Source organism: Neolamprologus multifasciatus, chromosome 15 (genome assembly GCF_963576455.1).
Source record: "Neolamprologus multifasciatus chromosome 15, fNeoMul1.2, whole genome shotgun sequence".
Classification (NCBI taxonomy): Eukaryota; Metazoa; Chordata; class Actinopteri; order Cichliformes; family Cichlidae; genus Neolamprologus; species Neolamprologus multifasciatus.
Window position 1 is genome coordinate 24,726,456 of NC_140453.1, and position 27,575 is coordinate 24,754,030.

At 42.8% G+C, this 27,575-nt stretch overlaps 1 protein-coding gene, 1 long non-coding RNA gene and 1 pseudogene across 3 annotated transcripts in view; 2 read left to right on the top strand and 1 right to left on the bottom strand.

Annotated features, from left to right (window-relative positions):
- Positions 1-27,575, top strand: part of LOC146502159 (uncharacterized) — a 125,966-nt gene that overhangs the window by 32,442 nt on the left and 65,949 nt on the right. The window lies entirely within an intron of this gene.
- Positions 3,442-6,722, top strand: LOC146502163 (lactoylglutathione lyase-like; annotated as a pseudogene). The gene is made up of 4 exons (XR_014869409.1): positions 3,442-3,572; positions 3,654-3,721; positions 3,815-3,899; positions 4,274-6,722. The product of XR_014869409.1 is annotated as a lactoylglutathione lyase-like (transcript).
- hey2 (hes-related family bHLH transcription factor with YRPW motif 2) lies at positions 6,763-15,018 on the bottom strand. The gene is made up of 5 exons (XM_085133930.1): positions 14,026-15,018; positions 13,290-13,368; positions 13,122-13,205; positions 11,194-11,275; positions 6,763-8,583 (listed from the first exon to the last, which is right to left on the bottom strand). Exons 1-5 carry the CDS (start codon positions 14,109-14,111, stop codon positions 7,940-7,942), a joined length of 975 nt encoding a protein of 324 aa, XP_084990056.1. The 5' UTR covers positions 14,112-15,018; the 3' UTR covers positions 6,763-7,939.

Consider the following 27,575-nt stretch of genomic DNA (forward strand, 5'->3'; position numbering starts at 1 on the left):
AACGAAACAAACCTGAGACTAGCGAAATCAAGTTAATGAAAGGGAGTGGTGATGTATAAAATTCCCAGTGCATCATGGGAAGTCTTGCAGCAGCCTGAGTCTGGCAGCATAACTAGAGGATTGTGATGATGATATTGATGATGGTCACCTGATTCAGTAATAACTACAGTCCCAATCAAAAGTTTAAGACCACTTGAAAAATGGCAGAAAATATTATTTTGAATGGTTCGATCTTAACAAGGTTCCACATAGAGCTTAAACATGCAACAAGAAGAAATGGGGAGTATCAGGTAGTCACTTTCATGAAACTTTCCCTTTTTGAACGTGGTCGGGTTGAAGTGCATAAGCAGGGTCTCTCACAAATCAAGGCTGTTACTGGTGCCGACTGCAGCCCATAACCATCAGACTGCATCTGAGACTGAAGGGCTTCAAAAACAAAAACATTCTTCAAAGGCCTCGTCTCCTCTCATATGGAAAAGAAATAGAAAAATCTTATAAAACACTTGCATAAGATTTGGCTTACTCCATATAGTGAATCATATAAGGCATATGTGATTTACTTATGAAAGTGGCCGCTTTCTCATTACTTTCATATATTGTTTTAGTAAGTATCCAAAACATACAAGTTTCATTTATAGAATTTTTTTAAGGGATCTTATATCTCTTTTCCCTCTTGTATGCTTTTCATACACGTTTCACACAAGACAGATACAAACTTTATATGATTTCTATATATCTTTTCCATATGGGCTTGAACGCCACAGAACTGACCGTTTGGACGAGCAAAGGGACATTGAAAGGTGGAAGAAAGTTTTTTCTCTGAGAAGAAAAAATTGAACATTGTTGGTCCTGAAGGTTTCCAATGTTACTGTCACGACAAGCAGATCCCAGCTGAAATGGTCTCTGCAACATCTGGACATAGCCAGCGGCCGTTTGACGCCTGCACCTCCTAAAGCTCCATTGTTCCACTGAAGGAAAAAGCACTCCAGATCATTATGGCTCCACTATGGCGCATAGAAAGCATCCCTCATGACTGAAGGCCCTCGTCTGTGGTAACGACTGGGGTTTTCAACAGGACAATGCTACAGTACACAATGCCAGCAGGAGAAGTTAGTTCTTCCAGGAGAATAACATCACTCTTTTTGACCATCCTGCGTGTTCCCCTCATCTCAGTGAGATTGAGAACCTTTGGGGAAGTTTACAAAAATGGACAACAGTTCCAGACAATAGATGCCCCTCGTGTGTTCCTAAATTTTTGATCAGCTGTAAAACAGCCTGTTTCAGTTTAAGCTTTGTTTTCAATAAATTGCATGCTCATTAAATGTTTTGTCTCACTACCATTTCTTCTTGCTGCATGTTGAAGCTGTACTTGGAACTTGTTAAGATCCAACCATGCAAAATATGATTTTTTGCCATTTATCAAGTGGTCTTAGACTTGATCAGGAGTGTGTTTACTGTAGATGATTCAATATTTAAAGTCTTTTTTATTTTTCTGTCTAGTCATGTTACTTTTGTTGCCCCGTTGAGACGTGTCACTGCCTTTTTATGATGAACAGTTACAAATCTTTACATTTTGTTTTTATGGATATTTTTCACAGCGTCCAAGCTTTTTAGAATCTGGTGATTTCAGCTCAGATTATCATCAGATAATGAAGACTTTAAAGAGACTAATGTGTACTGTATAATCTCAAACTATGCATCACCACCTGCATGTTTATTTATAGAGACATTATGATTTCATCTTTTAAAATAAATTTTAAAACAACTTTTTTCTCTTTTTTAAAGTCTCAACTTCAACAAAAAAAAAACCAACAAAAAAACCCAAAACTTACCCAGCGTGTGTGCTTCATGTTTTTGCATGTTACTGTGTGTTACTGTCAGTTCGCTGTTACCTGCTCAGACCAGCAGCTGCAGCAAACATCAGATTATTTACGCGCTCTCCTGTGAGACGTTCACGCCGTGTCGGGTTTTTTATTTCACTTTACTTTTTAAACTTTGGTGTGTCTGATTTTCATCTTCATGCCCTGATGAACTTTCATTGTGAGAGTGTGGGTGTGAGTTTCTTTCACAATAATTCAATTCCCTGAACTGCATTCCTGCTGCATTCAAGGTCTGTCAGAAATGTCTGAATCAACTCCTGGCTCATACCGAGGTCTAGCAATTATAAAAAAAGCAGTGTTACCGCTCATTTTCAATTTATACTATGATAAATTTAATATTTAAAATACCTGTTTTTATATGTTTGAAATATTCAAATACATAATTCTTTTATAACTTCAAATACAAAGATTTTTAAAAATCTTTCAAAAGGTCAACATCCTCATTATTAAAAATCACTTCTGATTTTATAGTTTTAATATTTCATTTTTTAATTGTAGCTTCCGTTTTACCTTTTTATTTAATTATTTTCATATTATAATTATTACTTATGAACTTATAAATTAGGCTTTATAATTAGATTTTAAAGTTGTTGTTTTTTTAGATAATTTTTTTATTATTATTATTTTTATTTAGGTTTTTTGCACACTAGACAGAGCACTTCCAGCCTCCTCAACGCTTAAACCACAATTTTCCGAGCAGCACATGAAAGCACCACGGAGAGGAGCGCTGCTCCTGACTCGCCCGTCATGTTATCCTGAATCTCAGTGCATTCATGTTATTTAGTTCATTTTCCATGTCCTTCTATGTGTCACACTGAAACACACAAAAGTGATACAAAGTGACATAAAACGACGTCTGGATGACACGAAATGACAAATTTCATGTGAAGGATTCTGGTTTGTCTTTCCTGCTCTTATTTTGAAGTGCACAGGCACAGAGGAGTCCAGTGTTTACCCTTCTTTCAGCTCTGCTTTGGTCTCCCCCACCTGCTCTCTGCAGGACTACATGCTGCAGCAGACGATGCTGAGGGTCAAAGATCCGGTGTTGTGCCAAAGTAGGTATCCCCGACAGAATTTGTTTCCCCTGTGCTGGGAGCACCAAGAAGTACTGATGTTTTCATTTTGTGAAAAAGTGAAAAATTAGTATCGTTACATTGCCATTCAGTTTGAGGGTTACAACAGAAAATTATATATTTATTGCTCACGGGTATCCGATGGGATTATTTTTAACAAACCATTAACGTTTTGGCCGATAACTATTTTTATATTTTTATTCTCCTATAACTTTACTATATAAAGAGCTAAATCCTCCAAAGTTTCGGGAGTAATGCGTCATAATAAGAAGTGTTTGTGAACGAAAAATCAGCAATGTGGGATACTGTTTGTCCGTGATTTACACAGGGGGGACAAATTGTGGCAGGATCAGCCTGGTATTATTTGTATCCCACTATAACTTCGTTGTATAAAGAGCTAACATCTCAAAAATGTCAGGAGTAGTTAGTCATTATAAGAAGTGTTTGTAAACTAAAAATCAACAATGTGGGATACTATTTGTCCGTGATTTGGACAGTCCAGCGTGTGCTCCCGACGCAGGGGAAACAAATTCTGTCGGGGATACCTAATTTGGCACGACACCGGCAGATGTCAAGGAGCGTGGACATTCTCCCGCAGAGCCACCCTGGAGCTCACGCAGTACGTATGGAAACAACCAGTTCAACAGTTAAACTCGATATGAGTATTATTTATAATAAATAATATTCCTCCACCTGTCAGTAACTGGGGCACGGAGTGTGATGCAGATCTGTCATACCACAACGGGAACAATGAGCCGCGAGGATTTGGTGAGAACCTGTTTGTTCAACGTTCAGACCGTTTCGTTTGCTTCTCAATGCTTTACTTGTTGTGGTTGTCACTGCTGTCCTACTTCCACGCAGGTCACATCGGCATTGCCGTTCCTGATGTTTACGCTGCCTGCAAGTTATTTGAAGAGCAAGGAGTTTGTCAAGAAACCAGAGACAGGTGAGTTTTTCAGTCAGCGGTCCAGCCTCAAAACACCACCATAGTGAAGCCAAACTCCACTGTTCATCAATCAGCCCCTACCTGTCCTGCAGGTGGCCTTTCATTAATGGATTTTTTTAAACTGAAAAAGCTTTTGAGCCTCTGTGACTGGTGATTAGATTAAACATTGTGAAGTTCGAAAAAGTAAAAAATCTTCCTCAGTCTTGAAGAACCTCGTCTGCGCTCTGCTGCTGACGTCTGTACCAGCAGGGGGCGCGCAGACACAGCTGGTCAGGTCGCCTGTTTGAGTTGAGGCCTGTACTTTGCAAGGAGTGAATGGAAGTCAGCTTCTCTCCTTGAACTTCACTGATGACAGTCTGTTTCTGCTGTCGCAGGTAGAAGGAAGGGTCTGGCCTTTGTTCAGGACCCGGATGGATACTGGATCGAGATCTTAAGTCCAAACAACATGTTCTACCTCATGTCGTCTTAGAGTCGCATCACTGAAACAGAGGAGGACTGAACGTTATGAACGTTATGTCATATTAACAGTAAAGGATATAATAAAGTAATGTGGCACATTTACGCTTTAAATGGATTAAAGCACAGATGGTCAAACCTGCTCACTGAAATCAGAATGAGTTTACATTTCTGTGCTGTTTGTGCTGTTTTTTTCATTATTCCAGATGTGCAGCACTTCACTGAACTGCTGTTTTTAAATGTGCCATAGAAATAAACTCACTTGACTTTGAGTTTTTCTATGTCATGCTGCTTTCTACTTCAATTCCACTATATGTTGGGTGTAACTGTCATACTTTTTTACTTCATGACATGTATTTGAAATGGTATGTAGTAAGAGTGATATACATATATTAAGCTGTGTTTTTTCATGTCAGACATCTGTATGAGTGCACAGAGCTGCACGCGCATGAACATCCTGCTTGCTGTATTTATTTCTGATCAAATTACTTGTTTTTGCACAAATTCAGTTTTCAGAATTATGTTTGCAGCACACACTGTCTGTATATAAAAGATGGAAGATTTCCTGCTCTGAAAAATAAGGCTGAAGCACCTTAAACCTGTGTTCTTTGTCTTGGCCAGCAGAGGGCGACTCCTGCGTCAGCAAACAGGTCTCAGCTTTGATCTGAGGGAGGGTTTGAAGATGGTAGACGGCGACCATGTTCAGCTTGAGGCTTCCGAAACTGTCACTGTGTATTTTATACAGTTATCAGTACTCTTACTTGTAATGGAGTATTTTTATTGTGAGGTATTTGCACTTTTAACTGAAGTCAAACAGCCGAGCAGTAAATGGAATCTGATGAATTTAAGAGATGAAAATGTGTCATCAGTTTGTAAGTACTCACTACAGCGCCCAGCTCACGTCCTCCTCGCTGTAATCCGTCCTCTCTGTGAGGATATAAAGTATGAATCATGTCACCTAATTTACTGCCGCTTGCTTCAAAGCCGCGTTGCAGCGTGAGAACCGTGTCGGCTGACCGGAGCAGATTTATGGCCCGCAGCGTCGTTCCCAGGCCTGTCGGCCTTTAATCCTCCACTGAGCTGGAAGTGACACTGTTTTCTGCTCCGGGAGGATTTACCGGCTGTAACGGCGATTGAGCCACAAGACGAAGGCAAAGAGAAGTGTGTGTGTGTGTGTGTGTGTGTGTGTGTGTGCGTGTGTGTACAGTGTGGTTGGTCACACATGCCAACATACTGAGCTAAAAACGTTTGCCTCGTGGTGGAAGACCTGCTGTTTTGTCCAGCACTGAGGAAGATCACGTGACCTGACTGAAGTAGGTGAAGTCAGCTCACCTGGTCTCACACATGTAAAAGCCCCTTCCCCCTCACTGCAGTGTTGTCTCTGCAAGGTAGTCTGTCTCATTTTTGTGCGTCTTTGTGTTCATGTCACTTTGTCTCATGATTGTTTTGTTACTGTCCTTTCCTCGAGTCTTTCTGGTTTCTCTGAACGTTTTCATCTCATGTTGTGAAAGGAGTAATTCTCTCTTTGTTTTTGGTTACCATCATTTTGTGACTCCTGGTAGAAATGTTGTTTTTGTCGTTGCATTTTTCTGTCATTTTCCGGTTTTTCTGGTGTATATTTGCAGCTCTGTCTCTTTGTACTTTGCCCTTTGAAAGCATCTTATTGTATTATTTTTTCCACTTTCTTGTCATTTTATAGTCATTGTGTCTTTTTGTGGTCATTTTATTTTGTTTTTGTGCCCTTTTCTGTCAAATAACTAAGGATATTATTTCTCTTATGGTAGCTTCTTGGCATCATTTTTAAAGTCTTGCGTGTTTGTCATTGTGTCTATTTAAGGACATTTTTCTGTTTCTTTTTTACATTTTGTGATCATTTTTAATTTTGTCTGGTCTTTTTATTGTCAAGTCTCTTTATGGTTCAGTGAAACACAATGATGAAACATGCATGTAATTGCCACCTCATTACTGTGGTAATTATGACGTTATGAGGTGGCATTTACATTGTGAGAGATCTCATGCCTTACCTGAGATCTCTCTCTGAACACTAACCCTCAGTAATTGCTGAGAGTTGTTTCTTATTTTTTTGTTAAAAAATAGTCATAAACTCTTTACTGCAAACACATTTCTGAATATCTGTCCACCATATTAACACACATGATGGTGGAAAAATAGCGGAGACGCTTGTCAGTACACAAAAAAAACACCTTTTATGAAGCAGAAAAATCATTTTACAGACTTCAACGCTGCCTGACACGTCAGAGTCAAAAACAGGCAGAGCTGCTGTTGCGGGTTGCAGTAGAGCAACAGGTAAAGAGCCCGGTTCACAATTTAATTATAGATATAAAAGAAAGAAAGAAATAAAATAAGAAAAAGACGTCATGACTCGAGCTTTCACTACAGCAGCAACTCTGTTTAGTCGTCTTTATTTGTACAAGGCACACAAGGTATCAGAGAATATTTGGCTCAAAGTTCAGTGACAGTTCATCTTTTTTAACCTTTAAAGAAGATTTCATATAATCAAATAGCAATATTATTTATTTAATATTGAGCTTTCTGAAGTCTGTTGGGGAACACTTTTCTGTCACTTCATAGATTCTCCATTAAATTGATCAAACATGACAGAAGTCCGTTTGTGTTAGTCAGGTTAAACGTGAACATGAGTTTGTGTCAGGTTTGCTTTAAAAGACGCTGGTGTGCTGGAGTCTGTGGTTAATCACCTGTAGATGGAGCTTCATAATCACCTGTGTGGACAGATTTCTTTAACACCATCAAACTGCAGCTGAGAGAGTCAAAGAGTCAAACTCAGGTGACCCGGCCCGGCCGGGACGCTTGAGTTTGAGGGGTGCACAGTAAGCTGGTGGTGGTTAGTTATGTGTCCCTCACAGTGCTGCGTGACACGCTGACAGTTTTTCAGCGTGCAGGGTTTCTGCTGTGGAGGGCTGTATTTTAAATACAGGAAGCAGAAGTAGAAACACCAACCACAGCCTGCTGGCTGTTAAACCTGACACATGAGACCAGTGCCTACCCCGGCCCTGCAGCCCCCTGATGTGGACCGCACAGCAGGTGCATCAAAGTGAAAAAACACCTGGTGTGTGGCGGTGCAATGGGATGTGAAAAGCAGCATTACCCGGCGTCTTGTCGGTAGCTTCTCAGTTTTAAAAACTGGAACAATAAGCTAGTTTTTAACAAACAGGAGGAAACTGGGCATCTGTTGGGACCTATTTTCAGTGGCAGACGCATTCACATCTCAACTTTTAGTGAGCATTTGGGCAAGTAGCATTGTATATGTGGGGTTGAGGTAAATTAGTAATAAGCAATATTTAACCTGACCTATCTCGGTTAAACAACAAAGTTGACAAACAAACAACAAAGTGAGTTTGAAGCAGCTGAAACATGAAAACTATGCTCAGAGGAGACAAACCACACGTTCCTGTTCTGAATTTGAGCCAGTGTGTGAAAGCAGCAGGTGGAAGTCAGTCACAAACATCCCCAAGAAGTTAATAACGAGATGCTAACACCAGCCGTGGAGCTCAAACATTTCCAGGCTGTTAAACTGTCAGCAGAGGTTAGTGAGCAGCACACAGTCAGAAAGCTCCGACCTCAGTTCCCCACGGCCTGTAGGGTTTACCGCTGCTGCTGTGTGGAGTCTGCAAGGAAGAGGAGGAGGAGGCGGGGGGACTGGCAGCAGAGGAGGTGAAGGAGGAGTGAGGGAGGATGGGAATGCCTCCGTGGAGGGCGATGGGAAACGACGCTGAGAGGGAAAGCAGGGAGGCGGAGAGAGGGGTGGGGGTGCAGGGGAGCACGAGGGATGAGGAAGAGGAGGAAGAAGGCGAGGAGGAGGTGGAGTCTGCATGGGAAGAAAATGAGGAGGAGACAACACCGCGCTGGGAGCCTCCGCCTCCTCCAACATCTGGAGAAACCAGCCCGCTAAGTCTGTAGGGCAAAGGACGAAAGGCGGCCAAAGCAGCCGCCCAATGGTGCGGGTGGTGGAACGGGTGAGGCAGGGGGTGGGGCTGCTGGGGGTGGTGTGACGAATGGGAGGCAGTTGTAAGGGCGGCGGCGTCACGCTGGGAGGCACAGGAGGCGAGGTGGGAGAGAAGGCGGGAGCGCAGTGGGTCGCCAGCGTCGAGCCCCTCCACAGCGCTCAGGTAGCGGGAAACCTCGGTCACGCACTCTCTGAAGCCCAGAGACAGGAAGTCCAGGGCGAGAGCGTGGGCGTCGAAATAACCTGTAGGCAGAAAAGGGCGGGGTTAACATCACGGAGGGAGGCGGGGCTTAAAATCAGATTCTAAATCAAATTGAAAAATTATGAGGGCAGCCAGTCATTACAAAGTCCACCAGAAACACAAACGTCACCAGAAACACTAAACAGGTTTCCCTCAGTCACTCTGGGGTGAGGGGGGGCGGGGGGTGTTGGTTGAGCACAGGTGAAGCTGAAGGTTCAGGGTTCAGTGTCTGATCAGTCTCCTATTTATGCACCATGCTAGGATCTATGCAATGTAGCAGTAGTGCACCTGTAAGCTGGTTTGTTAATTGGCCAGTAAAATTAGAATAATAATTTTTTAAAAAAGAGTAGAAGACAACAAAGAAGAGTCGATCACCTGAGCAGGTGATGCAAACACTGTGTCTGTGTGCCATGTTGGGACACACAGAGCAGTGCTGACATCAGTTACACAATGTCTATGAAATAAAATTCTGGTCATGTCTTTATTGAGCATGTATGTGACCGCACAGAATAACCCCCCCCCCCCCCCCCCCCCCCCCACCACCACCACCACCACCACCACAATCACAACCTCCAACCACAACAGACATATTTTGTTTTCAAACTCCCGTGCAGTTCATTTCATACTTCAAACATTTAGTAAACAATTAAACAAATAAAAGTAAACTGCAAGAAATTACAGGTAGCAATAAAATAAACTACTAACTCTTTTACGCTACGTCCACACCTACACGGGTATTTTTGAAAACGCAGCTGTTTCTATGCGTTTGGACCTTTTGTCCACACGTAAACAGCGTTTCGAATCACCGAAAACTGAGATTTTTTAAACTCCTGTCAGGTTGGAGATTTTCACGCAACGTCAAAGGTATGTGCCCGTTTTCACGTCGCGCTGTGCGCCACGTTATTGTTTACATGAGATGAATTTCTACAATTAGAGATTATTTGTCTACAATAGAGACAAAATACTGTTACTCTTACTATCTGCAATTTTTAAACGCTTACATATACACACGCAGTTACTGTCCCTCCATTTAGAAAGGCAGAGGCGTCGTGGTGTAATTATTTTATGTGTAGTTGTGTTTTTTTCCTGTGTAATAATATTCAACATTGCTATCAATACATTTTTCAAAAAAATGCCTCTCTGTGCAAAAACATAAACAATTGTGGGATACTGTTTGTGTGTGTGTGACTGCTTTTACTTTTGTCTTGTTGCACTGCTGCTGGATGTTCAGGCTAGTGTGTATAAATAGTCCTTCCCCTGTATTCCCTGCCATGCTCCCTCTTTTTGTTTGACTTTTCTGCCTCATTTTTTCTTATTTATTTATATGTAGACGTTTTTATGCCTGAGCTGTATTTTGTTTCTTTGTTTTTGCAGTAATTCAGGAAAATAAAGTCTCGTCTTCTATTTACCCTGGCTTTGCTTCTGGAGCGGACTGGAATATAACTGGCTGCAGGCACTTTCCAAAATCAGCGCTGCACACAATTAAGCATGCAGTACAGCAGAGATGCCTAAAATTTCTTTTAAAAAAAAGTTGAACATGAAGGCAGGCCTGATCCCTTCAGACAGGTGAGATGCTGCTTTTAACCTTCAGCTTATTTGCTTACTAAATTTTACTAAAACCCAAGTTTGACAAGCATCTCTGTTAATCAAAGCCACAATTATAATAAAATGCCAAAGTTGAGAAAACGATGACCTAATGCACTACGCCACGTGATGTAACATAAAAAGTACTGTGCATAAGTTTTGCGTTTACTGTGGCTTGGTTCATTCATGTTTGTCTGAAGCTCTGAGGAGCATTAAAACAAAAGTGGCCTGAGTCTAAATCCCAGAAACCCGACACGTTTTTTTTTAATTTTAAAAACAATGTGACGTATCTCATTACTGAAAAGGTCTGCAGTGGAGTGAAGATCGGAAGTGATGTAAGCCTGTGGAGTGACAATATTCAACACTTTCAAGTGACGCTCATGTCTGTGAAGGTTCTCTCATCTTCACTGTGTGAGAAATGGCCGTCATCGCTTCCCAAAGACTTCCAGAGAAACGTTTGCACTATGATTTCAGTTTGTGAGAGCCAGACGTACTCTCAGTTCCGTCTCTGCTGCTGTAAACCCAAACAAATGCTGCACAGACCGCCTGTGAATGCAGCCAACACTGCCCGCCCCCCACCTCCACCGATCCGCTTTATGAAAGCAAACAGCGCTGCTCAGGGTCAAGTACTGCTTTTATCCCTGCAGCGTTTTCCCATGGACTCACCACTGCCCTCTAGCTCTCTCTCTCTCTCTCTCTCTCTCTCTCTCTCACACACACACACACACACACACACACACACACACACACACACACACACACACACAGGGAGTCCTGTTTGTATCACTTCAGAGGACATCACACTGACGTACATTCAGTCACTTTCTGCCTACTTAACTTAAAATATTCCAAAACCTGACTGTGCATCACTTTCACACTGATGACCTCCCAGTACATACCCAAAGTCTGTTTTTATGCGAGGTCAGCAGATCAAAGTCCAAACCATCAGTCATGGCCTAGCTACCAATCAGCTGTTGTTACCATAGCGTAGAAGATCATATTTTGGTAGTATGGAGCAATGTGGGTACCTTTTCCTCCTGTGGCCTGCAGCATCTTCAGGTGATCCACAGTCATCTGGAGGATTTCTGCCTTCTCCAGTTTAGCTGAACTCTGACAGAGAGGGACGACAGATAAAGTTCACACCGATTCCAGTAAAACATCATCTTTTGAGGGTGACTCCAAACCAGGCCTGCGGGTTGATCCACATTAACCAAGTACTGAAGTTTTACATGAAATAAAAACCATGTTTGCAGCATACTTGGAGTGAGTTTATTGCAGCTGTCCATCCACAAAAGCTTCTGATCAAAAATCCGATTAAAATGTAACTGCTAAGCAAAGAAAACTCTCATGTAATGCATCATCTGTAAAATCTTCCACTTGGAACGTAACATCCAAGTGATTAATGCTTAGTAATCTAAAAATACAAACTGCTGTAGATTATATCTGTGTTTTTGTAAAATCCATTAAGACTGCAACAGTTTAATGCACTGAGCAACATTTTGTAAACAAGCTCACATGCACGCTGCGATAAATGTTTTCAAGACAACTATGTTGATTATTTCAGGTTTCTTCTCGCTGTGACATGTATGTGAAACTCCTCACTGCCTACTTCACCTGTCTTGTGTTTAGTTTTAGACCTCATGAATTATTAATCCATCTGTCTTCTACTTCTAAGGTCAAATCTTGAAATTCCCCATATAAGAAAACATTTCTTAGCAGATGACACTCAAATGTATTTCTCTTGTCGTTCCACATTCGTCTTATAAACGTTAAAAGCCATAATCCTTAAACATTTCTTTAGTTACATGATAACTGAAACACGGGGAGGTGAATGCCATCGCTAATCTGACGGTGGACAGATTATTCATTTAAAATCAAAAACTCGAGTGGAAGCGCTGCACAGACACCTGGCTGTGTCTCAATTCAGGGACTGCATCCTTCGGAGGCTGTATTTGAAGGCTGATTACGTCAAAGCGACGCGACGAAGGATGTCCCTATTAGAAGGCTGCTCCAAATTAGGCTGACAAATGCGTCCTTCATTTCCCCGAATTTGAAAAATGGGTCGATGTATCCTTAGTGGCCCAACCTATCCCAGAATTCATAGTGTGGCCCAGCCAATTCCAGTTTCCAACAATGGCGGCAGCTACTTAGTTGTAATATTACTCTTATTACTCTTTTCAATACTTTATTAATTAAATTATTATTTATAGTATTTTATTAATGATATAAAATTCTTGTCAATGCAGCAATGGTGGAGGAGCAGCTAAAGAGTTTGAAATATTGCTCTTTCTGGGTCACAATATAAAGTTTTAACATATTTTCAGGCGAGAAAGTAGGTGTGTAAAATTCAAAAATCTGGCCGTTTATCAAGACACCACATATCGCCAAAAGTGCTCTGTCGTTTTCGGAGAAGTCTGTTACCCACCAGCTCGATAGCTGACTGGGTGATGAAGGCTCACTAGAGCCCGGCAATAACAGCAAACTCCCGGCACATCGTTTTCAGACCCCGCGTGGTCTTTCACTACTCAGGTTAAACATGATATATAAGTCACTTAAAAATGTTATTGTTTGGCTTTTTTTGGTTTTTATTTGTCCCTGAGTAAATTTGTTTGGCTGAGATTAAAGTTATAGTTCACACACAGCTGAATAAACGTCAAACAGACAACTGATCAAACAGAAGTGTGAGAGGGTCGAGAATTTACTTCAGTGACCTGTCATATTTTAGATAGCGAGAAGCAGACGGCTGAGTTTATTAAACTCCACTGAGACAGCTGGTGACATAAATCTGAAGGCTAGACTGTCCCATTTCACAGCCTCACACTTCTGGCCTTCTCGGTCTTCGGAGGACCCGGCCTTCGTGGACTACGTGGGCCGGGTCCTCCTAAGGATGCAGCCCCTGAATTGAGACACACCCACTGAGCACGCAGCAGGTAAACAGGAGACTGTCGGTTGGTACCTGTTTCTCAAACGCTGTTGGGACAAGTCTCCGTAACTCCGACAGGCTGTTATTGATTCTGTCTCTGCGTCTCTTCTCGATAATCTTAAGAAAAAATATTAAAATCAGTTGAAATAGTCACCGTTGGATACTCCTGTACACATCCGTTGACAGAAACAGTGACCTTACCCCTCTGCGTTTTTTCCTCGCCATCACTTGCGTCGTCGTGGTTGGAGAGCCACATCTTACCAAAGATTCTTTCATGTGTCTGCGGAAAATAAACAAACTGTGGAATTTGGTTTTCTCAGGCCTTTTCAAGCATGCTCAGAAGAAGGAAAAAGCCCATGATGCACACAAGAAAACAAAACCAAAACAAACAAACCATGAAAAGTAATTTGGAGGGAAAATTAGCTGAAAGTAAAATTTTATTGTTTTGAACTTTTTCCAGCTTTGAGCGGATTTTAAGGTTTAGTGACATCACTCAGTAAAGACGAGCGCAGTTTTCGTCATGTTTGTTCTCCTTTGCCTTTTCTTTCAGGAATAATTAAAAGCTTGTGCTCATCTCGGTTTTTAGGAGATCTGCTGAATTAGCAAACGTTTTTGTTTGACTCATTTTTGAAGCACAAAGTCTCTAAAACTGTATTTACATGTCTTATTTATGTTCCTTTTTTGTCTCATTCACTGGAAAATCTGATTAGAAATGAAAGGTTTGCCAATAATCTTTTGTGATATTTTATGAACCGCTAAAATTCCTCACATTTATTTTTAGGGCGATTAATGTTTGTTTAGACACATCAGTAATAAAGAGCTCCGTGAACGTCAACACTTAGGTTGAAACGATGTGAAATATAAAGACATAAGCTAAACGAACTGCAATGTTTTCATTTCTGTCATAAGAAAAAGAGAAACGTGTGTGAACTCTCACCCCGGATAAATGTTCTCGCTGCCCACGTCGATGGTCTCCTCTACCTCGCTCTCCGCGGAGCTGCTGTCCTCGCACGGCCGCTTCATAGCGCGTTGTTGGCGGGGAAATGTGGCCGTCTGTCCCGGGAGGAGACGCGAAGGTTTCAAAGACTTATTTTATTCCTGCGAATTTGCTGACCGGAGATCAGACAGGAGTGAATAAATGATCGAAACCCGGTGGGTCCTGATGATCTGGTGTTAATGTGCCCTAAGAGCGTGTGCGGTTAATCCACGGGGGTCAGGTTCCTGAGACAAAAAACGTTTTCTCCCAATAAAAGTCACGTTAGTTTCACAGGGTTCCGGTTTCTCTCAGCGGTGCGTGTCCGCCCAGAAGTCCGGGACAGGTGGCCTGGGTGTCGGCTGCAGACTGGACTGTTGACCGGTGAGTCCTTCTCCTCCTTCTCCTGCTTCTCCTCCTCCTCCTCTGCCGCTGGAGCTTTCCCACGAAGCCTGGGAATCACACACACACACACACACACACACACACACACACACACACACACACACACACACACACTGTGAGGTGCGTCTGGTTCGGAGGGAGTACGCACGTACACGAGCGTGCGCATGCGTGCGTGTATGGGAACGAGGCCGTCAGAAAACAACGATTATATCAGGCAGCAGGTCTGAGAGTGACTGCTGCACCGCACTGCTGTCCTCTGAAGCTCTGAGGTCCTTTTATTTTCAGCAGCTCACCCCCACTGATTCTTTATTTCATAGTATAAAATACTTTAAAAAGAGTTTATAAAGTACTTTTCTCGTCTCACTGACTGCTCAGAGCACTTTAGCAAGAGGCTGATAGAGCAGGAGGCTGAATGGCATCATGAAGGTTTCGGGTACATTCAGCTTCAGCCCACTGGAGGCAGGAGGTCAGTGAAGGTGGTGACCAAGGGTCCTCAGGCACGTCTTAACAGTGAAAACCTGCAGCTTGAGCTTTGGTCTCTGTGGTGTGATGGAATTAGAGATACATCAAATATTTTGGTCCAAATATCCCTTTTTCCCCTCAAAGCAATAATAATATTTTCTTTAACACTCCATTTAACTCTAACACTCCATCCTAGAAGGACGTTGGAGAGATGGTCAGGAAGCTGAATGTGGTCAGTAGGAAAAACGACACGAACTTGGAAGTGTTGGCCGGATTTGTGCAGGATGAAAGAGACTGATGCACAGACATCAGCGGTTACCATCGTGCAGTAAAGAGGGGTGAGTTGTATCTCAAGACACAGTAAGATGTTGGACCTCAGCTTGACATAAATGCTAGGAGAGCTGAGCACGAAACACCCACAGTCAGTTGACGGACATGAAGCAGAGAGGGCCAAACGTCCTGACCGAGAGAAGTCACTCACCAAATCATTACTTCAAGTTCTTGTCTGTGAGTCTGAACTGTGTTTTGTGTATGTGATGTCACTTTGCTTTTGTTTTATTGATTTTTACACCAGATTCAATCTTCACTTTAAAATGAGGCTCTGACCCACTGGACCTGCATCCACCAATCCCATGCTGCCATGCCGGGAAGATGCTTTGGCCAGAAACATTACGTATGACATGTCAGAAAAAGGCTAGTGTGTGTGTGTGTGTGTCTGGTCTCTCTCACACGATGATTGGGTTTCAGTGAACACAGCCAGGAGCTGTGGGAATATCAGACACACACACACACACACACACACACACACACACACACACACACACACACACACACACGCACACACACGCAGAAGCGTCTGCCTTTTCACACCTGCTAATCTGTTAGCGGTGCAACAAGGATTTAATGCAGGAATTATACTGTACCAACACACACTGATACACACACTGATACACACACTGATACACACACTGATACACAGACTGGTCTCACTGCGAGGACTGACTAAAACCAAACTGGTCCTCACATTGACGCACATACGAGCACACAGACTCACACAGGACCCCCCCCCCACCCTTCTCCCCCCCACCCCCACCGCTTCTCCGTTCGTTCTGATAACTTCAAGTGGGCTTGTCAGCACCCTCTCATTGGCTGAGCTCCTCCTCTTTCTGTCCGGGTAATTACTGTAACAGTGAGTCTGTCTACACATCTACACAGCAAGGCCTTCATTAAAGCTCAAATCTGAAATGCACTGAAATCTCAGATTTTTCCTGCGGGATGGAAACCTCTGATGTGGGTCAGTTAATGAAGACAGCAGGAACTCCAGGTGTTATTCAAGACACGAGTGATGAATCCTGACTCAGTTTAAAGATCAGTAATTACATTTTTGAATCTTAAAAGATCTGCTTACTTTACGCGTGCCTGCACGAAGTCATGAAATGACAGTAATGCACTTCCAACAAATTACCAGTCGAGTAACAACTTTAATTTAGCTGGAGTCAAATAGTCCGTACACATTCTGAGAACATCTGAATTTTTATTTCATCACTTCAAAAATGAAGCAGTCAGCTGTCCTCAGGTTTCGCTCTCCTGGAAGGTCAACTCTGAGGGACAAAAGACTTACAGGAGAGGAGGTGAACTAAACCCATCAACTTTCAAAATAAAATACTTTAGGATTGTGATGCTCCTTCATATATCCATCCTGCAGGTCTCTCTCACTGCACCGCTGATGAGGCCGCCTGGTGAAACCGTAGTTTTTGCTGTTGTTGTGCTTCATTTCTGTTGTTTTAAATTTGGTAAAGCTAAAATTTGGAACAACTCTGACTCATTTTATGAGGCTCGTATTCGGCTCTAAGAAGAGCTACACTCATTACATCACTTAAGCATTATTCATATGAAGTCCACAGTGTATCTACACAAACCCGTACCATAATATGAAAATCTTTCTTTATTACCACAAAGCTGAGAGCCAAGCTCACAGAGGAGCTCAGATAAAGTGCCAGCTTTGGGGTTGTGCTGAGTTTGTGCTTCATCGTCACATTCTTGTCACTTTGTGGCACTGAGCATGGTCCAGAAGTTTTAGCTCAAGCTGCTGTTTTAGTTCCATCTCCCACATGAATGAAGTGTGAGACAACACACAGGAAATGGAATATTTGACTGTCCATCCACCCATCATGGAGATAAACGAAGTACAATAACTGTTATATTAGTTAGAGTGGCACCAAACACTGACAGAAACAGAAGCTTGGGTTTCTGCTGGACTGAAAAGTCTCACTCCAAGGTGTTGCCTTGCAGCTGTGGAGCTCAGGTGAAACTATCCCAGAGTTCAGCTGTGGACTGCATCTGGGACAAACTAACACAGCTCAGTTCATGCAGCCTCACACAGCGTCAGAAAGAAAACCTCTGCTTCTGAGCTGAGACGGAAAACAAAGGAACAAACGAAAATAAATGAGCAGAAACTCAGATGTCAACGAAACACAGTTAGTTTCAGTTAAAGTTGTTTTACAAGAGAAGCTGCTGCCAACGCACTCCCGGTTCTGTGTGTGTGTGTGTGTTGATGATATCAGAGGTTTATTGGTGTCGGGGGGTCACAGAGGACAAGCAGGGCCATCCTATAGCAGGAAATGCAGCGTGTCGAGGGAGGAATATCTCTGTGTGTAGAGGGTAATATCTCAGGGAGCGCTGAGCCGGAGTGCTGGGCCGTGAGTCGGAAATCCTTTTGGAACAAGGGAACATGACTGGGAGGTGTGTGTGTGTCTGTTTATGCACTGTGTGTGTGTGAGAGAGAGAGAGAATGGGAGGAAATGGTGTATTATTCTCAGTTAAATGGTGCTCGCCGCCCGTCCGTCGTTACGACGCCTCGGACCTCACACCACTCGACCCCTCGTTCCCACAGGACGTCCATTACACACACACACACACACACACACACACACACACACACACACACACACACACACACACACACACCATAATTGTCATCTTTTTTCCAGAAAATAAGAAGAAACTCTATTTTTATTGCAATAACTTGTTAAAGTGATTAAAAGACGTTTTTTTCTTTTCTGTCTTCCTTTTTTATGTTTATCAGGTTTATCATGTTACAGTGTCCTTACAGACTGTTCAATGAACCCTCACACAGTTAGTTAAACATATTTTCCTTGGGCTGAATCACGTGGTTGATGTGGTTTCAGACTCCTTCAGGCTTTAAGCACTGCTTCGGGCACATCACTTTTTATAGTAAGGCAGTGTGCTCAGAAACAACATGGAGCACGGCTCGTGTCTGAGCAGATAACTGCTGCTTTATGGGCCTCCCGCAGAGGCTTCAGAGTCCTCTGTGCAGTTTCAGCTCATGCTGTTTCACGTCACAACTCCTTTGAATTTTGGGAGGACCTGTGAGACTCCAAGCAGCACCATGGACATGCAAATCATGCAGCAGAAACCCTTTCAGCCTCTCGGCCTGTTTTCAGGGTGTTGCATCTGCAGCTGTCTGGAGTTTGATCCTTTTTCTTTCAGTTTCGTGTCGCTCTCCTTTGTCTCCTCCACAGCAGGACTGTTTTGTTTGCAGAGCTGAGTTTTCCACAGTTACATGGCATTTCCTCTGCTGCTGGGGTCCATTAGTGCAAATCTTATAATGGATGCGGAGCAGTATGGGGACGATATTCATCAGCTCCAGTTGAAGATGGTGGCGTTGGAGCACTCCCACAACTGGTACAGAAATCCTTGAGTTTTGCTGCCTGACCCTTTACGTAGAATGTGGGTCGTTGAATTTGCAGAGATTGTGGGACTTTTGTTCATCCATCCATTATCCATCCATCCATCCATCCATCCATCCATCCATCCATCCATCCATCCATCCATCCATCCATCCATTCATCCATCCGGACCAAAAAGCTAACAGCATGTAGCCGTGTACATCGAATGCTAACTGCTCGAAAAGTTCATCAAGACAAAGAAGCTAAAAACAAATCAAACACATGTTAAAAGCTCAGACGATGACTGATGCAGTGGGCAGTGTTCACTGATTTCCTTAGTTTCACTTAGTTTCAGCACAGAGACACTCTTGGTATCCTCACACGTCTGTCTCATCCGCAGGAGACAAAGTACCAAAAACAGCTCATCACTGCTGTTAGCCTGCCTCCTGGTGACCTTACAAACCTGCAGCATGTACACATATATAAAATCTACAGACCAATGATACAGAACCACACCTAGACACTGAGTCTGAGTTCACAGACACAGAATTTGAACGTGGAACCAGTTGATGCTCTGTTCTGTAGGAATTGCGCAGCTCCATGTTGCCACTGCACAGAATCCCGTCTTCTTCTAACATTAGACTGTAAACATCTGTGAGCTGAGGAGAGTAGCTGTAGAGTTTAACAGAGGAACGTTGCCCCGTTCTGGTCTGATGGAGGATTCTAGCTGCTCAGCAGTCCTGCCTCTGCTTTGTCCTGTTGTGGGTTTCATGATGCTCCAGATGTTCTCAGCTGGTCAAAGGTCTGGACTGCAAGCAGATCAGCTCAGCACCCGGACTCTTCTCTTACAAAGCTGTGCTGCTGGAGTAGATGCAGTCTGTGGTTTAGCATCCTCCTGCTGAAATATGAAGGCCTTCCATGAAATGCACGTCTGGATGTGGATGTGTTTCTGTGTTCTATTGTCTATGAAATTTGGATTCATGAGATTAGCAAATCATTGCATTGTGTTTATATTTAGATCTTAAACAGCATCATGACACTGGTGGAACGTGGTACAGTAAAATACTTGCCTGCTGTCTGAGGATGCTCTCTGAAACAGCAGATTTGTGGATTCTTCTGGTAAAAGGAAATCAGCTTCTCTGTGAATACACACATTGAGTGATTGATGCCTGACATGTTTTTATTAGCAGCTTCCTGTGATTTGGTGTTTGGACAAAGCACAGACACATCCTGCCCAGATACCATCTCTTGAAACACCTCAGAGTCCTGAATACTTTGAGTCCTGAATACTCTCTATAAATACATATACATATGGCCGATGTGTAAAAGAACACGATACAGCACCAACCACATTCTGTTTGGTGTGGAATGAATATGCTGACACTTTAGGGGGTGTATTCATGTTTTTATTCTTTGCGGTGGTTGGATTATTTCCCATTCCTGCTGTGAATTAGCCCGGGGACAGACAAGTGACCAGTTCTGAGCGCACCCAACCTCCAGCCAGCCTCCCGTGACCCTGAGTAGAATAAGCATTCAGAAAAATGGATAGATGTGAATTCTGTACTTGCATTAAAACAGTCTGACACATTTGTTCTGCTTTCCCCCAAAACAACAATAAAATTACAGTTTATTTAATTATTTAAACCTCTACATGTGTCTTGTATTGCTGATGATCGTGTGCTGTGTTGCCGACACTCAGATAGGAAGTAGATTTCATTGAAAATGCTCACCAGCAGTACCAGATATTAAAACATCAGCACATCGATGGCGAAACTTTAAACCAAAGAGTAGATTGTGCAGAAACTACGTCTGACCACTTTGTATGTGAGAGCTCTTTATTTTCAAAGCAAAAAACTGAAGCGCGTTCTTAACACCTTTACAGGACGTCTGCATGCCGGTGGAGGTGGGGCTGAGGGGTGTTTATCAGCAGCTTTAATGCACTCCCACAGACTGTATGAATGTCTGCTGTCTGAGGACAGAATGCTCCATTGTTGTGATGAAGGAAGCTCACAGATGCGTCCTCTGGGAGCCGTGCGGTACGAATAACCTGCAGGTGCAGCACTACCCCGCTTCCTTCCTGTCACCTGACCTGTGTTTCTCATGATGCAGATGTTTGTGTGTGTGTGTGTGTGAATCAGCAGTGTTTAAATGTCTCGCAGAGATTGTGATATTAAAACATGACAGAGAGTGTTTGAAGAGCGACTGAGATGTAAACGCTGACCGTTATTGACTCTTAGGTTCATTTTAACACTCACTTGACCTCTGACCTTTCCTCCACCTCCCCTCTAAGAAAAGCTAAGTTAAGCAGAAGCTGTCTCATCAAGAACAGAAACAGAATGAGAGAAGCACAGCGCCAAATCACAACAGCAGTTGCCTCAAGACGCTTAAAACCCCACCAACAACAATCATTAGCACTATGCACTATGAGCACTTTGGTGACAGTGGGAGGGAAAAATTCCCTTTTAACAGGAAGAAACATCCGGCAGAAGCAGGCTCAGGGAGGGGCGGCCATCTGCCGCAATCGTTTGGGGCAAGAGAAGGAAGACAGGATAAAAGACATGCTGTGGAAGAGAGCCAGAGATTAATAACAAGTATGATTCAGTGCAGAGAGGTCTATTAACACATAGTGAGCGAAGAAGGTGACTGAAGAAGAACCAAATTAAATGCAGGACCAGAAAATGTTTTTTCTGGATTGTAGCAGAACTGGACTTCTTCTCAGAAACACGAGTGCAGTAACAGTCCAGTTTAGTCCTGTGGATTTTTTTGTAGTTCATTTTGGAACTTTCATACTTTGTCAGATATGCGCATGCACTTGGAATAAGTCAGTAAATATAACCTCCCAGCTCAGCGAAGAACCCTTGAAGACCCTTCACTTTATCAGCAGAGGAGGAGAACTGAGAGGAGAAGATGAGGAGTTCCCAGCAGAGATGAAGGTGGAAGAGTGTTGAAGGAGTTTAAGCCTCTAATCTCCAAACACCTCATCACACACTCAGGAACTCTCCGGAAAAACTGCAGTAAATGTGTGAGAGGTGAGGTTGTTACAGTCCAGACTGGAGAAAATACCTGTCAGCAGCTCCATCACATCTAAAGCACACACACACACACACACACACACACACACACACACACACACACACACACACACACACACACACACACACACACACACACACACACACCTTCCTATATTACCAACAGGTACCTGGACTTTCATGTCTCATCATTTTAAAAAGTGAGAATGATAGAAAATAGTAATTAATCCAAGTGCATCAAATTTAATGGATTTTTTTTTTTTATTCATCATCATCAGTGTGTGTTTTCCCTTGAATAAACTGCATATTTGCATGTTTGCATACAATTTTAAGCAATAAATTGCACAAAAACATATTTTTTTTATAAATATAAACCGACATTTAAATGTAATTTTTTTTATTTGTCAGACAATTCAACAAACACTGTAGTTTGAAAAAATTATAGTTTTAGTATAAATTATAGTATATTTAAATGTCTGTTTCAGTAAATTGCGGTCTGCTTTTTTTTAATGAGAATAAATAAATGTTTCTTTCCTTCAGCAGTTACTTTGCAAAATTTCCATATTTCAGTGTTTTCAGAATTTGAACACATATTCTCTAACTCTCACACTGCCTAGCCGTCACTGTTGATATGCAATACTAAATATTATAAAATATTTTTATAGGTATATAATTTGAGACTTTCATATTTTTTTTAGCTAAATTGTGATTTTCATTGTGTTACTCTGCTACATGCAGCAAAATGACACACTTATCAAGCACTTTAACACCATATCTATTGATATAAATACAATATGCTTATATTATTGCATGTTTATACCCCCCCCCCCCCACACACACACACATATATGTATATAAAAAAAAACACCCACTCGCCCCTGCGGGCGGTTTATCCTTCAAGCTCGGGTCCTCTACCAGAGGCCTGGGAGCTTGAGGGTCCTGCGCAGTATCTTAGCTGTTCCCAGGACTGCGCTCTTCTGGACAGAGATCTCCGATGCTGTTCCTGGGATCTGCTGGAGCCACTCGCCTAGCTTGGGAGTCACTGCACCTAGTGCTCCGATTACCACTGGGACCACCGTCACCTTCACCCTCCACATCTTCTCGAGCTCTTCTCTGAGCCCTTGGTATTTCTCCAGCTTCTCGTGTTCCTTCTTTCTGATGTTGCTGTCATACGGAACCGCTACATCGATCACTACGGCCGTCTTCTTCTGTTTGTCTACCACCACTATGTCCGGTTGGTTAGCCACCACCATTCTGTCCGTCTGTATCTGGAAGTCCCACAGGATCTTAGCTCGGTCATTCTCCACCACCCTTGGGGGCATCTCCCATTTTGACAACGGGACTTCCAGGTTATACTCGGCGCAGATGTTTCTGTATACTATGCCGGCCACTTGGTTATGGTGTTCCATGTATGCCCTGCCTGCTAGCATCTTGCACCCTGCTGTTATGTGCTGGATTGTCTCAGGGGCATCTTTACACAGCCTGCACCTGGGGTCTTGCCTGGTGTGATAGACCCCAGCCTCAATGGATCTTGTACTCAGAGCTTGTTCTTGTGCTGCCATGATTAGTGCCTCTGTGCTATCTTTCAGTCCAGCTTTGTTCAGCCACTGGTAGGATTTCTGGATATCAGCCACCTCCTTTATCTGCCGGTGGTACTTACCGTGCAGGGGCCTGTCCTTCCATGATGGTTCCTCGTCTCCCTCCTCTTTCTTGGGTTTCTGCTGCCTGAGGTATTCACTGAGCACACTGTCAGTTGGGGCCATCTTTGTGATGTATTCGTGGATGTTCCTTGTCTAGTCCTGGACTGTGGTGCTGACACTCACCAGTCCCCGGCCCCCTTCTTTCCGCTTAGCGTACAGCCTCAGGGTGCTGGACTTGGGGTGAAACCCTCCATGCATGGTAAGGAGCTTTCTTGTCTTGATGTCAGTGGCTTCTATCTCCTCCTTTGGCCAACTTATTATACCAGCTGGGTACCTGATCACGGGCAGGGCGTGGGTGTTAATAGCCCGGATCTTGTTCTTACCGTTCAGCTGACTCCTCAGGACTTACCTGACCCTCTGCCGGTACTTGGTGGTTGCAGCTTTCCTAGCAGCCTCTTCATGGTTCCCATTCGCCTGCGGGATCCCCAGGTACTTGTAACTGTCCTCTATGTCTGCAATGTTGCCTTCTGGTAGTTTGATCCCCTTAGTTCTGACTACCTTCCCTCTCTTTGTTACCAGCCGACTACACTTCTCCAGCCCGAATGACATTCTGATATAATTGCTGTATATCCTGGTAGTGTGGATCAGTGAATCGATGTCTCGTTCACTCTTGGCATACAGCTTAATGTCATCCATGTACAGGAGGTGGCTGACAACTACTCTGTTCCGTAGTCGGTATCCGTAGCCAGTCTTGTCAATGATCTCACTGAGGGGGTTCAGGCATATATATATATATATATATATATATATATATATATATGTATATATATATAAACTTACATTTCTGCACGATTTTAGAAACAGAATCAGAACACTTTAATAATCCCTGAGGTAATTATATAGTGTATGTAATTTAGTTATCTAATTGTGTTTAAAACATTTGAAATAATAACCAATCTAAATAAAAAAGGACTGGAGTCAGTTTTAAATCTGCTTTGAACAGATTTACAACATAAATCACCTGAAGGAGTGCTGCTGTATGATTTAAACTGAACTGGTTTAAACTGAACATAGTCTATTAATATAACCAGGTGATTTATACTGTACACACCTGGAGGTGAGTGTTGCTGTGCGGATAAACGTGTCTGCACCGGGCCGCGTGAGCAGAGCCTTCAGCGGATGTGTTCTTTCTCTAATGACGGTAATTCTGTTTGAAGTTTAATTAAACCATCATCATATGTTGGGAAAAGAAAGAGAGAGCTGGTGTAGATTTCTCCCATTCTTTCCTTATCTCTCTCGCCCACAGTCGTCCCTTCTGTGCTGATACGATTTGTCTGGTTTTGAACTTATCAGAGGCAACACCCAGTCTGGAAATTCACACACACTGAAGTGCTTTTATAAACTCTTTATTAGTCCAGCGCAGGCCTGCTGAGACTTTAGCGTGCTTCACACCACCATCATCCTCCATCCTCGCGAGAATATTTGAACTTCTGTGGCTGGTGTTTGGGTCATTTATTCCTTCGATCTTTAGGGACAGAGCTGCATCCAAATCCATTTTTTTCTTATTTTAAGTACAAAAGAAATAAAATATATACATGAAGATGAGACATAAGTATGTTTCCACTTACACAAAGTACAATTTAATCGTTTTACTGATTAATTTATTTATTTGATTTACATTTAAATGTATTTACAAAAGAAAGAAACGTGACAAGCCTGCTGAAAGCTCAAAGTTTCTGCACCTTTTCTTCTTCTGGTAACTATTTTATTTTCCCTCAGTCAACATTTAAAGAATAAAATGCTGTCCATCAACCTCGCCCCCCGTCACTGAAACCAAACCCTCCTGTCTTCATGTCGGGAGGTGTGAGAGCTGATGTTTGTAGCAAGAGCTGCTCTGTTCTCTCCGACGTCCTGTTCAGCATTAGTCTCACCTCGGGAGGCTCGGGCACTTCCATAAGACTGACACGACACACACCACACACATGCATGCTTATAAGAACACATTCACACACAGTGTTCACAACTGGAATGTGTGGGAAATTGAGTTCAGCAGCACCTTTGTCCGATAAATCAGACAGGCCGTGGAGCTCCAGGTGATTGGGATTTTCCTCTTCTGTTTCTTTGCTGTGGTGTAAATGTGTGCGTTGTATGTGTCGTGTGCATTTATTTTTTGTGCTTATGTGCGATGGGCAGTGACAGCGTAGGCTCTGTTACAATAAGAGCCTGTGTAGCAGTAGCAGGGGGCAGGAAGCACCAAAAGGGGCAGAAAGAGGGCAGAAAGGGGCACAAAGTCAGGTCAAACACCCTGGGAGAGCAGGCCTGGGAAAACCATGGGGACAGGGAAGGGAAGGGGCAATGGAGGAGAGAGAGGGGGATTTAATAGAACTTGAAGAAGGCTGGGGAGTCACGTCTCAAAGTATGATTCAGTGCTGATATTTCCAAATATCAGCGCCGAGTCGCTCGCCTATTTTTTGAGAAAAACCTTGAAGTCACCACAGGCTGACCGTCCCTGCTTGCACGGTCAATGTAATAGACTCCAGCATCACGTTTGATGTTTCAGTAACATTAGATTATGTGCTGCGCATTATTTATATTAACCATCCGTTCCAATCGCATCCTTCAAGGGCGGATTTAGATTCTAAGGTGAACTTGTTGAAAGCCGTGAGTCACAGTCGTGTAGAGTCAGACATGTCCATCACTGACTCGTAAGCCAAGCTGTAATAAAATGTTTCAACAAACTACAACTAAGGACATTTCCTCTGTTTATTTTATTTCAGTTTTTCAAGTTCACAGAATTGTTTCAATTGGTTGAAATTTTTTTTTTAGTAAATTAAAAAAAAAATTCACGTTTTTTTTGTAATGTTTCCTGAGATGTCCGACAACAATTCAATTCAATTCAATTCAATTTTATATATACAGGACCAAATCACAACAACAGTCACCTCAAGGTGCTTTATTTTGTATGGTAAACCCTGCAATAAGTATCATTACTGCTAAAGGAGGCTGAGGAGTAACTAAACATCTGACACAATGAGAAGGAAAGTGCAGGGGGTACAGGTGAAGAGGCCATGCTGCTAGCGAGTCGGCTATGAGCTAAGCTAAGCTAGCAAAACAATAAAGACACGGTGAGTGAATACTTTGGCTGTAAATTAGCGAGTGAGTACATGAAAAGTGTGCTTCTGATGAAGCACGTGAGGATTACACTATGAAATAAGAATTTATCTAAAGGGTTTTAATTAAATTGCTAGAAAAACAGCACTGTGTGTTGGAACAGGAAGAGGAAGTGATACTCTACTACAGAGAGAACAAAAACCAAGTGACAGTGCCACATTTGTGAGTCCTTATACTGAAGTTATGATTATTTTAATATACTGAAACATGTATTGTTATTTCCTGAATGAAAACGTAGCCAGAAATGAACAGGAGGAATCAATGGTAGGGAACAGGCCAGTCAGAGGCAGCGTTGACCTGGCGTGTAGGTACTTTTCTGAAGCATAAATCCCCAGTTAGGCCCCAGCCTCACAGGACTACATACCTGACTCCACAGTAACCAGCTATGCAGAAAAATGTATTTTTGTCAGCTGGCACCACGTATGAAACACTGGGATACGATCACACGGTAAATATCACATAATGCACCAGCTCGAGCATTAACGCCAGCATCATATCAGCCACTTATGTATGTTACATACACATGTATGCAACATGTTTTAAATCAAGTCAATAACACCAGCAACCACACAAAACGGGGCGCTGTAAGCGGAGATTAAGCCAACCACTCCTTCCTTTCAGCCACTTCGTAAACACTGTAATGGCCGTGGACCAAACTGGACTTGGAAGCAGGGATCAAAACAACAAACTGAAGTCCAGCATTTTTAGTTCAATAAGCAAACAGTGAGTCGACACGCACGCAGGCAACCGGGGAAGCAAAGGACAGAATCCAAAAATACACAATGCATTAGAAGTCAAGCTGCAGACAACATCACGGGTCAAGAATGAGCAGTAGCCATACACAAATAACCCCTGGAAGCACGAGCGAAGGCTGGAACATTTGGAGCAATCTGGTGACTGAACTAGAGTTACGTCTGGATTGTTTGGTTTAAAATGGTTTAAATTTGGTTATACAAATACGTTTGGAGCTGACTGCAAGTTTCCTTTGTGTTCTGTTTAGTCTCAATCAGATTTCTGAGACCAAGTGTACAAATAAAACATCAACAAACCTTGAGGCAGATTTTAGGAAAAAGCTTTTTAATTCTCCAGATTCCTTTTACTGGATCAGGCCAAAC